General features: G+C 41.1%; 1 protein-coding gene across 2 annotated transcripts in view; it reads right to left on the bottom strand.

Moving 5' to 3' along the window:
• The window catches only part of myrip.L (myosin VIIA and Rab interacting protein L homeolog), a 187285-nt gene that overhangs the window by 40964 nt on the left and 130788 nt on the right, over positions 1 to 15533 (bottom strand). For both annotated transcript variants that reach the window (XM_018267523.2, XM_041566087.1), the window contains exons 8-10: positions 14608 to 14757; positions 10883 to 11060; positions 6397 to 7031 (exon numbers count right to left, since the gene is read on the bottom strand). In XM_018267523.2, coding sequence (XP_018123012.2) covers positions 6397 to 7031; positions 10883 to 11060; positions 14608 to 14757 — 963 coding nt within the window. The remainder of the gene's footprint in view (positions 1 to 6396; positions 7032 to 10882; positions 11061 to 14607; positions 14758 to 15533) is intronic.

The following is a 15533-nucleotide window of genomic DNA, read 5'->3' on the forward strand; positions in this document are numbered from 1 at the left end:
GCTGCTTCCCATTCACATGATGCAGGTATTGATATTCCCCACCTGACAGTATAATGTAGAGAGTGATATTCTGAGACAATTTGCAAATGGTTTTCATTTTTTATCATTTGTGGTTTTATAGTTGTTTAGTGTCAGGCTTGGCCGGTAGGAGTGGCTGGTAGTTAGGAGCCTTGGTGCTGTATAACACGAGTACAGCGGGTATTTGAGGTTTTGATAGGCCGGAAACATGTTATGCAGAATAGTATTTTAATAATGAAAAGTATGGCAAAATAACAGATGAACAAAAGATAAATAATATAAGTTCTTACACCAGGTTGGTGGTCAAGGGCAGGCAACAATAAAGCAAGTCCGAGAAACAGGCTGAGGTTGGGGGCAGGCTGATGGCAAAACAAGTCCGTATGGCAGGCCGAGGTCGGAGGCAGGCTGATGGCAGAGAGTAGTCCAGAAAACAAGCCGAGGTCAATTACCAGGAGGTCCAACAGAGAGCAGGTAAGGGGAACTGTAGCAGAGAACAAAGGCACAGGGAACAAGGCAGGAATCTCAGGAACAAAAGCTGGAATCTCAGGAACAAAAGCAGGAATCAGGAGTCACAGGATCTAGCTTGGGAGCTTCAATGATCAAGCCCCGGAGTAACATTACTAACAGGCTTATAAAGGCCCTTAATTAACATATTACCAACACCTGGTAGAGCAAGAAGGAGGAGGTGAGCAAATGTAAAAGGTAGAACGTCTTTAATCATACCAATAGAAGCAGGTTCCAAAGGTCTCCAGTGGCTCAATGGAATAATGCAGGAGCTTGTGAGAGTATAGTTCAGAGTTCGATCCCAGGTAGCTCCTGACATTACCCCCCCTCAAGGATCGACCACCGGGCGATCCCAGGATCTGGTGGAACCTCCCTTATAGCAGAGTTCTTGATTATAGTCCACATATTGTCCAACAGAAAATTATAGTTAAGATTAGCAGAGTACATAGTGAATAAAGCAAGGAAACATGAACATTGTGGCATGTGGATAAATTGAAATAAAGAAAAAGCACATATGAAAAAACTCAATCTTAGAACAAAACAAATAAAAAGAAAGAGTTGCTCCAAAAATAACCCAAGTGGAGGAAATGGCAAAACTTGTGGAACATCAAAATCAGGGGCCAAGACTGGTAGAATGGCAGAAACATGAGCCACTGCAGGACAGTTGCCAGGAACTTGAACCGCTACCAAGAAAAGGAACCAAAACAGATGGGCTGACAGGAACATGAGCCAGAGTGGCAGAGTTGCCAGGAACTGGTACCACAGCAACGGATGAACAGAGCCAGGAGACAGGATAAATAAATTATCAGAAATGGGAGCCAGAGCAGGAACATCAGCCAGGTTGGAAGCTGTAACAGAAGAGTCGCCAGGGTCGGAATCCAGATCAGGAGAGTCGCCAGGGTCGGAAGCCAAATCAGAAGAGTCGCCAGGGTCGGAAGCCAAATCAGAAGAGTCGCCAAAGTCAGCCAGCAGAGCAGAAGAATCAGCCAAGGCACCCATTACAGGTGGCGGACTGAAGCCGGCAAGGCTGCTGGCTCGGAGGCTGGAAGCGGCAAGGCTGCTGGCTCGGAGGCTGGAAGCGGCAAGGCTGCTGGCTCGGAGGCTGGAAGCGGCAAGGCTGCTGGCTCGGAGGCTGGAAGCGGCAAGGCTGCTGGCTCGGAGGCTGGAAGCGGCAAGGCTGCTGGCTCGGAGGCTGGAAGCGGCAAGGCTGCTGGCTCGGAGGCTGGAAGCTGAAGTACCGGCACAGGAGCTGGAAGCTGAAGTACCGGCACAGGAGCTGGAAGCTGAAGCACCGGCACAGGAGCTGCAAACGGAACCGCCGGCACAGGAGCTGCAGACGGGACCGCCGGCACAGGAGCTGCAGAGGGGACCGCCGGCACAGGAGCTGCAGACGGGACGGCCGGCACAGGAGCTGCAGACGGGACGGCCGGCACAGGAGCTGCAGACGGGACGGCCGGCACAGGAGCTGCAGACGGGACGGCCGGCACAGGAGCTGCAGACGGGAGGGCCGGCACCGGGGCTGCAGACGGGAGGGCCGGCACCGGGCTGCAGACGGGAGGGCCGGCACCGGGGCTGCAGACTGGAGGGCCGGCACCGGGGCTGCAGACGGGAGGGCCGGCACCGGGGCTGCAGACGGGAGGGCCGGCACCGGGGCTGCAGACTGGAGGGCCGGCACCGGGGCTGCAGACTGGAGGGCCGGCACCGGGGCTGCAGACTGGAGGGCCGGCGCCGGGGCTGCAGACTGGAGGGCCGGCGCCGGGGCTGCAGACTGGAGGGCCGGCACCGGGGCTGCAGACTGGAGGGCCGGCACCGGGGCTGCAGACTGGAGGGCCGGCACCGGGGCTGCAGACTGGAGGCAGCTTTCGGGGAGCCGGCACGGGAACAGGCAGCTTTCGGGGAGCCGGCACAGGAACAGGCAGTGGCACAGGTTGAGGCAGCCATTGGGATGCAGGCACAAAGGCTGGAAAAGACTGGGGAGCTGGCACAGTTATATTAGAAAAAGAAACAAATTGAGTTTAAGGCCTGAGACTCAGAGAGGCTGATACAGGATCGGTAACAGACATGGTAGCAGACTGAGGAGTAGGTAGAGAGTGGAAGACAGGCGGACACTGGGAGACTGATCGGCCCTTGAACCTAGTGGTAAATGCGGTAGGTATTTCATCCTCATCTGATTCCACATCTTCCCAATCTTCCTCATCAGAAAAATCTGTACAGTCCTCTTCAATAGAGAAATTCTCCAAATCTTCCTCATCCGATATATTCCCCCAATCAACTTGGAAAGAATCATCTACCTCTGAATCTTCATAGGAAAAGGTAGTAACAGGTTGACAGGTACTTGGTCTTTGTAACTTGGAGCAAAAATTAGAAAACCTTGGAACAGGAGGGGTGAGCTGGAAAGGCTTGGTTTGTTTAACAGAAGAAGAATCCTTGGAAGAAAATAAATTGGAAGCAACTGGCAACAAATCTCCGGTGAATGTTGCCTTTAGAAAAGATAGAAAGGAACAGGGGTCCTCTAAAAAATGAGCTTCTTCATCAATACATGCCTCAGCCCACTCCAAGGCCTTACCTCCCAAAAGAAACAGAATAATTAACTTGCTTATCATATTATCAAGGGCTTCTTTGACAAATGGAACCATAGAAAACTTCTTGCACAAATCAAGTAGATCATGAAAGGAATCATCTTCACCCTCATACCTTTTAATGGAGGAAAGCCATTCTGCAGATTGTTGTAGTTCAGACTGTACAGCAGAGGTGTCACCAGCAGGCTCCTGATTAAATGGCTTGATCATTCTGTCAGGCTTGGCCACAGGTGAGTGGCTGGTAGTTAGGAGCCTTGGTGCTGTATAACACGAGTACAGCGGGTATTTGAGGTTTTGATAGGCCGGAAACATGTTATGCAGAATAGTATTTTAATAATGAAAAGTATGGCAAAATAACAGATGAACAAAAGATAAATAATATAATAAAGTTCTTACACCAGGTTGGTGGTCAAGGGCAGGCAACAATAAAGCAAGTCCGAGAAACAGGCTGAGGTTGGGGGCAGGCTGATGGCAAAACAAGTCCGTATGGCAGGCCGAGGTCGGAGGCAGGCTGATGGCAGAGAGTAGTCCAGAAAACAAGCCGAGGTCAATTACCAGGAGGTCCAACAGAGAGCAGGTAAGGGGAACTGTAGCAGAGAACAAAGGCACAGGGAACAAGGCAGGAATCTCAGGAACAAAAGCAGGAATCTCAGGAACAAAAGCAGGAATCTCAGGAACAAAAGCAGGAATCAGGAGTCACAGGAACAAGGAGTCACAGGATCTAGCTTGGGAGCTTCAATGATCAAGCCCCGGAGTAACATTACTAACAGGCTTATAAAGGCCCTTAATTAACATATTACCAACACCTGGTAGAGCAAGAAGGAGGAGGAGGAGGTGAGCAAATGTAAAAGGTAGAACGTCTTTAATCATACCAATAGAAGCAGGTTCCAAAGGTCTCCAGTGGCTCAATGGAATAATGCAGGAGCTTGTGAGAGTATAGTTCAGAGTTCGATCCCAGGTAGCTCCTGACATTTAGCTTATTATTCTCCTGTTTGCAATTTCAGCGATCTGGTTGCTAGCAACCATGTATTGATCTGAATTAGAGACTGGAATATGAATAGTAGAGGCCTGAATAGAAAGCTGAGCAATCAAAAATAGCAATAACAATACATTTGTAGCCTTACAGAAAGCTGGTAAGAGTCAGAAGAAGAAGGAAAATAATTCAAAAACTATAAATAAGAAATAATGAAAACAAGTTGCATGGAATTAGCCATTCTATAATATACTAAAAGTTAACTTAAAGCTGAACCATCCCTTTAATGATCTTGAATTTTAGTATGCAATGTATAAGGCATCAAAAAGTTTTTTGTTTTTCAAAACAGAGGCAAGATATCTGAATAATAAAAACTGAAACAGTACAAAAATTAATCCCAATTATAATACCATTACATAAATCCCAATTATAATACCATTACATTACAACAAATTCCGTTACAAGTAGGGATGGTTTGATGGATTTAGCCTTCTCATAATAAGACAAGAAAAAATTAGGAGATCATGAACAAAAATGGTTCTAGTTGGTGTTATACTAAAAGCACACCCAGATATCACCACTGGATGGAGCCAAACACCACCGGATAAAACACTGCTGTACAATCTTAAACAACTCGTCATAACTAAGAAAAAAACAAAAACAGCTAAAAACCAACAAGTTATAGGGGAGCTAAAAAACAGATTTAGGTGGGGAGGTCAAATAAAATCTCTAAATGTAGCTGCAGTCATGAACGTAGTCAGCTGCGTAAAAAATCACATTCATTATAGGTACTTGTATCAAAAGTGCAATAGTGTGCATTTTAAAGCATAAGCCGCAACTGCATTTGACCCCCAATGTGCGGGAAAATTGCTGCTTTGTGGGTAAAAGACATGGCGAACTTGCCCTGCACAAAAGAGCTTACAATGCTGACGCAGAGGACACTGTGATCTCTATCCTATGTATGTGGTTCCCACAGCGGGTTTCATAAATAGGTGCAGCTAACATGCACTAAAACAAACTCAACTAGTGAATTATTCATGTGTATGAAATTGTCTGAGGACTCTAAAGGTGGCCATACACGGGCCGATAAAAGATGCTGACAGACCGAGTCGGCAGCTTATTGGCCCGTGTATGGGGCCCCCCCGACGGGCTTCACCGATCGAGATCTGGCCGAAAGTCGGCCAGATCTCTATCGGATGGGACTAAAAATCCAGTCGGATCGCGGCTGCATCTGTTCGTTGATGCGGTCCCGCGATCCGACTGCCCGTAAAGCCACCGTTAGGATCCGATCGTTGGGCCCTAGTGCCCACGATCGGATCAGCCCGATATTGCCCACATATCGGCCCACATATCGGGGAGAGATCCGCTCGTTTGGCAACATCGCCAAACGAGCGGATCTCTCCGTGTATGGCCACCTTAAGACCTGCTGCATGTACTTGTGTTCTTACACAAGCACTCAGCTTAGACTGAATATTGCCCCTATTTTGCCCCAAACAATTCTGACAAAACTGTCCCCCTTACTTAAAGAAATAGCTCCCCCTGCGTAGTTCTTCTTGAGTTCTCCTTTACTGTGATGCAGACAAAAGTTCTAAGTCACTTTCGATTTATCTTGACATCTTTTGTTGTGAAGCTGTGGGTTTTTACAATTATCTGTTTGCTAGGGCTTAATAATTCTAGCAATCAGGCAACCATTAGAAAGTTAGAATGGAAGATAACAGTAAATGATCTGAACAACAATATAAGCAAATAAATTAAGAATATTGCAAGAACTGAAGCCTTATAGTCAATCTGATTTTTGGTTGGCAGGATTAGTGACCCGGACAACCAAACAGCTTTGTCAACAGACAGCTGCTTTTATTTGCCATTTAAGAACAGTAAACATTAAACAGGCAGAAGAGGAAGGCTAATAATTTGGAAAAGCAAATAACCAAGTGAAACAATGCATAGAATAGGATATTTTATATAACATACTTATGGGTTAATGTCATTAGATAGATTAGGGGTTATTTGCAAAGCTGAACACATTGTGCAAAGATAGGCAGTCAGCAATTCTTTTGCACTTTGCACACTGTGCTCTTCTATGTGAAAATTGCTGCATTGCTTTGGAACTGAGGCTTTCCTCAAGAATACAACTCTGACTGAGCTAGTCAATAATGTACTCCGTAATTTGGAGCTTTCTCGATAATGGGTTTCCTGGAGAATGGAAATCAATAAACACAGCTTCAACTATTTAATAATAAATTATTAAAGCAAATAAATATATCTGATTATATGATTGTTTTATTTTGTGAAGCAAATAAAGATCAGCAACAAGTACTATACCTTAGTTGTGCTTAAAGACCTTTTCTGCCCCTTCATTAAATCCCCTTGCTCTTCCATTCCTGTTTTGTTCCTCTTCCACCTCCTAGACTTTATTTCTACGTCAAAATGGGTTTTCTCTGCTTCACTACTGTCTGAATATTCCATACTATTAGATTGTGGGTTAAAGTTAATATCCATCTTCCCATAGTCGTGGTCCTTTTGGATCTGATTAAATGGGACTTTTCTGTTTGGCCATAGTGACTTGGACGATTGCCTTGTCTCCTTCAATGAGTTCAGTGATGAGGTCTCTGAATCAGAATACACAGTTTCAGTATTGGTGTATAGGCCAGATGATGGGGATGTCACTGGCTGATAATAATCATTACTGCCTGCCCATTCAGGATTACACTGGGAGTCTGCATAGCAGGAATCATCTGACAACTGTCTTCGTCTATATGCATTGAGGGCTAAGCTCCAGTCAACTTCCTCGTCACTGTCTGAGCCCATTTCATCATAGGCTGACACAACTCTGGACTCGTCTTCCAAAACCTTAAAGACTTGACTCTTTGGCTGAGCAAGCATTCTTGGAGGAGGCAGTGTAATACTTTGAAGGGCCACCCAATTTCCATCAGAACTCTGCAGAACTGGTGAGGGACCTGTATAAAAAAAGCACAATATGTGATTGCATTTCTTTGTAGCTAAACCAGGCTTAACTTAAGGTCAATATATATGATACTGTAGGAACTAAGGGTCTTCAATGGGAGCAAGGAGAGTCTCCCAAAAAGACTCTCGCTCTCTTTTTCTCTCTATATAATATATGCATAATACAGAAATGTTCCTATTTATCAAAATTATGGATGGTGTATTTTTTTAATTTATATCCTGTGTGACTTTTTTGAAAGTGTGTGTATTCTCCCTATTTCCTAAATAGGCAAAAATAGCTTTTCAGAATGTTAGATAATCTAGTCTAGCCCATAGTGTAATGACATAAAGTAATAGTAGTAATGCTCCCTGTGTTGTAAAATATTAGGATATTAGAAGTCAATAACAAAACTAGCTAATTGAGGTAGTTCTTTTAAATCTGTGAAAATGTAAATAAATCAATAAAAAAAGAAAAAGAGAGGACACCCTCGTAGTGGCTCATCTATAATTCACGAAGTGGGAATTTATGGCTACCAAATCTTATCTCAAAATTATGGGTATACAATACACACAAAATACTAATATTTGACTTGATTTATTATAGTTAGTACTGGTAAAAGACATTTTTATTTTTGATCATTTCTTTTTGCAGACATAAGGCCTGGCCATAGTGGCCATTGGGCCCCGCCTTATGCTTGTCCTTGGGGATATAGGACATAGAGGAGGTATCTCCCAATTGTAAGACATATAACAAGTCTAAGACAACCACTGGAAGTCAAGAGGCCCTCTGGCTATGGTATATAGATGACTTCCCATGCTCTAGGAAATTACCCCTGAACAACTCAAGTCATTTGTGAAGGATTTAAATTCTAATTGCTTTTAATGTATATTTTACATGTTCGTGAAAAAATAACATGGTTATGGTTACTAAGAGATGGCATTTTGCATATAGAAGTATACCATAATGAAATTCCAACCAATACACTCTTATATGACACAAGTTGTCATCCATCATCCCTCATTAGGGGGATTCCAGTTCCACTATATGTGGTGCAAAAGACATACATTGCACTGTGTCCTTTATTGGTCTAGTCTACTTACCCTTTAATCCAGTTAGATCATCAATATACAGCTATACTTTTAATTTGCATAGGATGTTTCTACATTTGTATTTTAATATGTACAGTATATAATAAAGGCATTGTAATTTGTAGTGTGCACATTTCCCCTTCAGGAACTGCAGGAGTGCTTGTATCAGTGGGTTTTTTTTTCTCTTTGTTTTTTTTGATTGATTATTTTTCCACCTAGCATCACCCCAGTCAAATATAATTATGATTGCATTGCATATTAGGGTTATAACTGCAACTATAGTGCGGTGTGGAATCTAACTGGTAAATTGTAATAAATGTGCAAGAAAAAGCCACAGACATAAACCTAGTACCAACTTTCTCACAACACGGACATCAATTAAGGACACGCGTCATTCAGGATCCTGTTAGAAATCTTCACATCCTTTATCATTATGAATAAATAAAAGTTGTCAGCATTGGCACAGTATACTAGACAAGCTAAAAGTAAGAGTTATGGAATCCAAAGCCAGGATGTGGGACTAGAGGTCACCTGAATGGTCTGGACGAATGGGGGAGCTCCACACTCGCAATAGGGCAGTTTCTAGTACCAACTTTGAAATTAAAAAAAAACTTTACTTTAATAAATTAGAAAAATTACAATTGTATTTAGTCCTTCTGAGCAGGTAGTACTATTTTCACTTACATGCTTGATTGGATGTTTAGTAAATGAAAAGGACCCACTTGACCGCTGAAGGTTAAAACCTCTATATTGAAAATTAAGGAGAAGCATTTCTGACAGTTGGGTCCCATACCGAATGATATAAGGGATTCTCTGTAAGTGTTCTGGACAGGGTGCTTTAAAATTTTATTTGCGTTTTGGAGTGGTAGATGAGATTCAATATTAATAAATCTAAGGTCGTAACCTTACCGTAAATATTTGCAAGCTACTTATATCTTTAATTCAGCTAAGAAAGACCTAGGAGTACATTTGTATACTGTAGTCAAAAATCCCATTTGCCAGCAAAGAAGGCCAGATACATTTACAAAAAAGGGATTTTTTTCCCCCAGTTATAATGCAAATTCCCTAACCGGCGAAAATTCGCCAGGGACGGCTTTGCAGCCATCGCAACACTTCACCAGGCATAAATTCGCTAGGATAACGCTATTTCACTTAAGTGTGAAGTTGCGTCCAGGGCGCTGACTGCTGGTGAATTTTCGCTATCGTTACTTCGGCAATCAAAGTGAAGATGCGATAGCGTTGCCTAATTTGCATACGGAGGGAAATGATAAAGTTACATGGACATATATGTTGCAGCGAATACATTACACAAGTCCAGGGAACCTAAATAAAATAGAGTTGTTATAATGCCCTGCACATGAGCCCACTGTATAGTTAATGTTCCATACAGTATGTTAGAAAATGGAGGGGGGAACCCGGTCACCCCCAAAAAAATTTATGGACCTTTGCAGGCTATCACTCAGGAAAAAACGCCAGCGTTTTTTGGGACTTGAAAAAATTTTGCACTAAAAATTGAGGAAGTCCTATGCACTCCATTGCACTTCGTCTGGTCTGAGCTGGCGAAGGCAAGTCTGGCGAATGAGGTATAGTTCAGTAAAATTCACATCTTAGTGAAATTTGCGTCCGTTCGCCAGAGAGAAAATTCGCCTTGTGCTAGCTAAGTGACGCCTGCAAAGTACATGCGGGCGGTAACGCTAGCGAATTGACGCTGGCGTTAGCCACTTCGTCCTTTAGGGAATCTGCCCCATGATCTACATGTGACATTCTCTTTTGTTGTTCTTTAAAAGAATATATAAAAGAATATCTGAAGCAAGGGGGAGGACAAATGCGTAACATGGAAAAATCACTTTAAAAAAGGCAGATAAAACTTGCCCCAATATTGTTTATATGTATACATTTTGTTGGAATCCATCAACATTGAGCGTAAATGCTTTTTCAGAATATTCCATAGAAATGCCGGAATGCATTGATGTCAACCACTGGTGATACTGACATATGCTTTTTGAAAAAGAAATATTCTTCAAAGTCAAAATAAACCAGTGTAACAATGCAAAGCAAGGAATGCATATTCAGATATTCCATTTATCTGAAGTAAAGGAGGAGGATTAAAAAAAACGCATTATCTACATTGTGCATTATTCATGATTTTTGGTTTGCTTTCATTTCCTTCTAACTGTCAAAATGTAGCCTGGGAGAGAAGAGACGGGCATGTTATTGGTAGAACTGCTGGACTGAGAGGTGGACTGAGTGACCTGTTGGAAGAAAATTGCTAAGGGACAACTAATAAACAATGCCATTAGGTCACTTTTTCCATTACAGCTAACAGTTTACATGTGTTGCTCAAAAGCACTTCATGCAAGTTCTGTATTATTATAATAAATCATTAACCCTTCTGCACACATGCAATAGGAAAATGACTGCAACACCATTGGTCTCCTTGGTGTTATTTATCAGAGTTAATTTCTAGCCTTTGGGAAGATTGTCTATTACAAACGATTTGAACATGTTAGATGCCGGTGAGCAGCCAACCAAAATTATAGATCAAGGGGCAGGTGGTAAGTACAGGGCCCAGAGCAGCATTGCAGTGGATAAAGGACTGGTAGGAGGCAGGAGGGTGGACACCTACATGCCTCCCCCGACTCTCATGAATACAGAGTTGCCAAATGCTGGCTACATATCTCCATGCAAGAACAGGAAGTTTAGGACCAACCATCCTTCATATAGAACTCAGCCAGTATCAGTAACATTTGTAACGATAATAATTCATATAGTTTACTTGAATCATATAGGCTGTCAAAACTTTTCCAGCTTGGAAGTGTAGATGGCCTCCTTTGTTTTGCTTTTTTACTGAAATTTCTCGGGTGCTGGCAAAACATTTCCAGTCGGGCAGATTTCATTTCAGCATTGTTGCTTGGGGTATCTTCACTCATCAGAGAAAATGCCGAATGAGACCTCTGAAATTTAACATACAGTTATTGTAAATACAGTCTTTCCATTGTTTTCTGTTACACAAAATAATTGCTTTCAATTGAATGCAATATATTAATAGAGTAGATAGGAACCAGCAAGAAGGTAGGGTTCAGTCAATAAAAGGACTTGGGAGTAGAACAAGGTTCTCACTTTTGTATTAACACAATGTTTTATTACTTTTTATACCAAAGTGCCAGGTTCCTTAAATCTGTGGTTTCTTTTCATAATGTTACCAGACTATAAGAACACAAAAAGCTGTGCCTCAGGGTGCAAGCAGCAGGACAATATTCAAAGTGCAAAAAGACCTGTTGTTTGCACTTTGCGTGTTGCCTCTTTGTGCAGGAAAGCCCTGTACCTGGCCCCGGGTAGACTGTATTAGAGGGGAAAAAAGACACACTTATCCTGAGTGGTTAACCCTGCACAAGTGTACAGCTACAGGTATGGGACCCATTATCCAAAAAGCTCCAATTTACGGAAAGGCCGTCTCATATAAACTCCATTTTATACAAATAGTCCAATTTTTTTTAAAATGCTTTCCTTTTTCCCTGTAATAATAAAAGAGTAGCTTGTACTTGATCCAAACTAAGATATAATTCATCCTTATTTGAAGTAAAACAAGCCTGTTGGGTTTATTTAACGTTTACATCATGTTTTAGTAGATGTAAGGTATGAAGATCCAGACTACAGAAAGTCCCATTATCCGTAAAACCCCAGGTCCCATGCATTCTGTATAACAGGTCCCATACCTGTTCAAGGCAGGGGTAGAGCTGCCATATTTGTTTGGAGAGGCTAGTAGTAGAAGGCTTTCCATGAAAGAATGAATAATTATATACATGTGTATATAGCAGTTTGTACCTCTTTGGTGAGGCTAAGGCTCCCTAAATCTTCATTATGCTCTTCCTATGGAAGACATGACATAAAAGATAACTAAGTATTGGTGGTGTAATGCAGTGGACGTGGCATTTTTCTGGTTCAAGCAACTCCTTTGATCAGGATATGCTTTAGTTCATAATGAAGAGAAATAAAAAAGGTTGATGTTTGAGTCAGCCAGATGCAAGAATATGTAAGACAGCAAATTAAGTGTTAACTTCAAATCTCACTTTAAATGACCTGTATACTGGATTTTCTGGTGTATCAAGGAGATCAAATAGACATTCACCATACATATCAGCCGTAATGCTGTACAATAATTTTATAAGGGTCTTACAATAAATACAAGGATTACATAATAAAACAGCAAAAATGTAGGTCCCTAAAGATGTACATGTTTAATCCTGTGTTAGCAGTAACCCAACTACAAGATCTAAGTTCCTGAAATATCAAATATTCACATGTCAAGAAAAAGGCCAGGAAGTCAAGAAAAGGCCAGCAGATGGCAATATTGCTCAGTAACTGCAACGTACTAAGAGGATAACTGAACTTCTTGCTGACATTGACATGAAATACGGTGTCCCTTAAAAGCCTGAGAAACAATTTATTGTGAAATATAATTAATGCATATAATGAAATAATTTCGATTGTTTTGCCCAGAAGTTTTTACCCATAATCTGTCCTACTGTAAATATGGTTTGGCTTCCTTGATGTTGAATAACTGTGCTGTAATATAGCAGTGACTGATAAATTGCTATCCTGCGGCATCTGTGCTTCTGCAATTATTATATAAGTGATTTACTCTCTTATGCAAATGAGAAAGTGGCAGGCTTTGACATATCAATTTGCATTACTTAGTATGAGTCCCACAAATTCAGCCGTAGCATGGAATTCTGAAATAAAATGATATATAGACATATATATAGACATATTTGTGAGAGAATGTTTTTATACATGGCATCATGGTTGCTTGTCTGTGACTATATATATATATATATATATATATATATATATATATATATATATATATATATATATATATATATATATAATTACATTTCCATACCATTAGGTTAATGGTATAACCTTGCTGTAGTGGATGTGTATACATTTTGCTCACAAGTAGTCTTCAGTTCAGTTATTAATTTTTCTTACAGTTGTAAGCAGGTTCTTACCTTTCACTGGTTGTTAGATTAAAACTTTTGTCCTACTTATTGGAACTGACATTTTTACTAGCCTTTATAAAGTTAGGTTTATCATACAGAGGGATCAAACCTTCTTGAAGCATTTGTCATACATAATCACATTTTTTATGTGTGCTTTATATATACACCCTTAAATCAAACTTTATTTAAATATTGGAGCATCATCTCTTGGCATGCTTTTTGTCTTAGTCAACTACAGTTTCAAAGCTCAAAACCTGCAATCTTCATATTTTTCTTATAAATATTTTTCAGCACAGGAGAATACTACATGCTGACAGTTTTTATGATATTATATATACAAATGTTATGAGCTCATTCAGTAATGTCAGACCATGGCCCCAGGCCTGGATTTGTGGAGGGGCCACAAAGGCCCCGGCCTAGGGTGGCAGAATAATAAGGGTGCCATGCCGCCCAGCTGCTTACCAGGGAGCACCGCTCCCCATCGCTGTGGTACTCGCACCAGAGCAGAGTATATGGGCGGGTGCTAGGACCGCACGGCCTCAGGGCACCTGCCCACTATATCCGACCCTGCAGGGCCCCAGGAATACTAGGTAATTTTAACTTGGTTTTTTGCATGGTGATTCTAACAGAAGGGTTATGGGCCAAACTGCGAGACATAACGCTGCAATCTTTTATAGAAGCTGAGAGATGTGTAAAGAGGAATATTATACAGTACCCCTTTAATATTAATATCTACAAAAATGCAAACAGATAAAAAACGTGAATGTATTGCAGCATAATGCTTGTTTGTATAAATCCACTGGCGGGAAAGAATCTCTGATCAGCATGGACAAACTATGGTAATCAATCCTTATTTGAAGCAAAAACAGCCTGTTGGGTTTATGTAATCCTGACATGATTTCCTAGTAGGTTTAAGGAAATAAGATCCAAATTACGTAAAGATCCGTTATCCAGAAAACCCCAGGTCCTGGGCATTCTACATAACAGGTCCCATACCTGTATAAGCATCACTAAGATGCACTACAGTATAGAAACCTACACACCTCCTCCAGAATACCATATAACCAAAATAGCATCTGGTGCATCAACACAAAATAAATTGCAGCTGAACGTTGTGATGAAACAGCAACAACTTTATCCAAAGACTTTAGGGTGTGGAATTAGTTTGGCTAAGCGCTAAATATTCAACCATGTTTTGACTGAATCATGAATTTGGTGCAACCCAATCCCTACTTTCAGCCTCAAACAGGTTACAGCACCCCTAAATTGTTAACCAAATGAGTGCACATCAATTAACAAACAATATTTCTATCTGATCTACCTCTTATCTTTATGCATTTACCATCACATTTCTATCAAACTATAAGCCTGAAGATACAACTATCTTCCTCTGCATCTGACAGTTAATGAAACGTGGAAGACATAGTATGCCATACCTACTGTATGTCAGATGATAAGTTATATAGAAAAAGGAAAGTTATATCTGTACACTTACCCACAATGCATCTGGTCCTCGGTTGCTATCCTGAAGATTCAGCATGCTTCGATCAGACGTGGCAGGTGATGTTATGACACTGCCTCTTGACTGTTGCCATTCATAAATGGCTTCAGCTTGTTCACTTTTGCTCTTCTTTCTTTTGATAATCTATATTAGTGACAGAACCATTTCATCCACTTTAAACATTATTGATAAAACAATTAAATAAATCTACAATAAGGTTGTTTCATTAAGTTTGAACAAATACATTCTGAATAGCCCCGTTAAGACACTGATTGCAAGTTTCTACTCTGCATTGACACAGTATTTGAAGGCACCCGTTAGTACTACTGTATGCAAAATAATCCACATTTCCATGAACTGAAGATCTGTAAATGCTGCTTCTGTATCTGTCATAGGGGCTTTTTTGCATCATAGACTCAAAAAAGTGAGAGTATTGTACAATTACACTTTTCTTGCTGCTATATAGAAAAAATAAAGACAGTGTGCAACAGAGGTTCTTGCAAACAAAAAAGGAGGAGTGCAAAAAAGTCGGTAATGGAAAAACTATTTGCAATGTGAAATGTTATGGCTTTTGCACAAACAAATGTTCCTTTGCACACATTTAATATAGCTTTTGTGAACCCAGAAACTATTTAGTGACCACTCCCGACAGTGGCAGAAAGTCTGCAAATTTTATAGTTTGCGCCAATGTACAGTGTATGTAATAATATGTAATACTGGAAAAGTTATGTTTGCTCCAAAAGCACTTTTAAACATGCACAATGCACAATTAACATTGTAATGCAATAACAGTTTAAGGAAGAATAGTACATTATGAAATGGGAATTTTTATTCTTGTTGGTGCAAACTGTTTTTCGCTTGGCAACTTTTATTACATTCCCCCAAAAGAGTTTATTCAGCACCACAGGGTTTGTTCACAA

This window comes from Xenopus laevis, chromosome 6L (assembly GCF_017654675.1).
Source record: "Xenopus laevis strain J_2021 chromosome 6L, Xenopus_laevis_v10.1, whole genome shotgun sequence".
Classification (NCBI taxonomy): Eukaryota; Metazoa; Chordata; class Amphibia; order Anura; family Pipidae; genus Xenopus; species Xenopus laevis.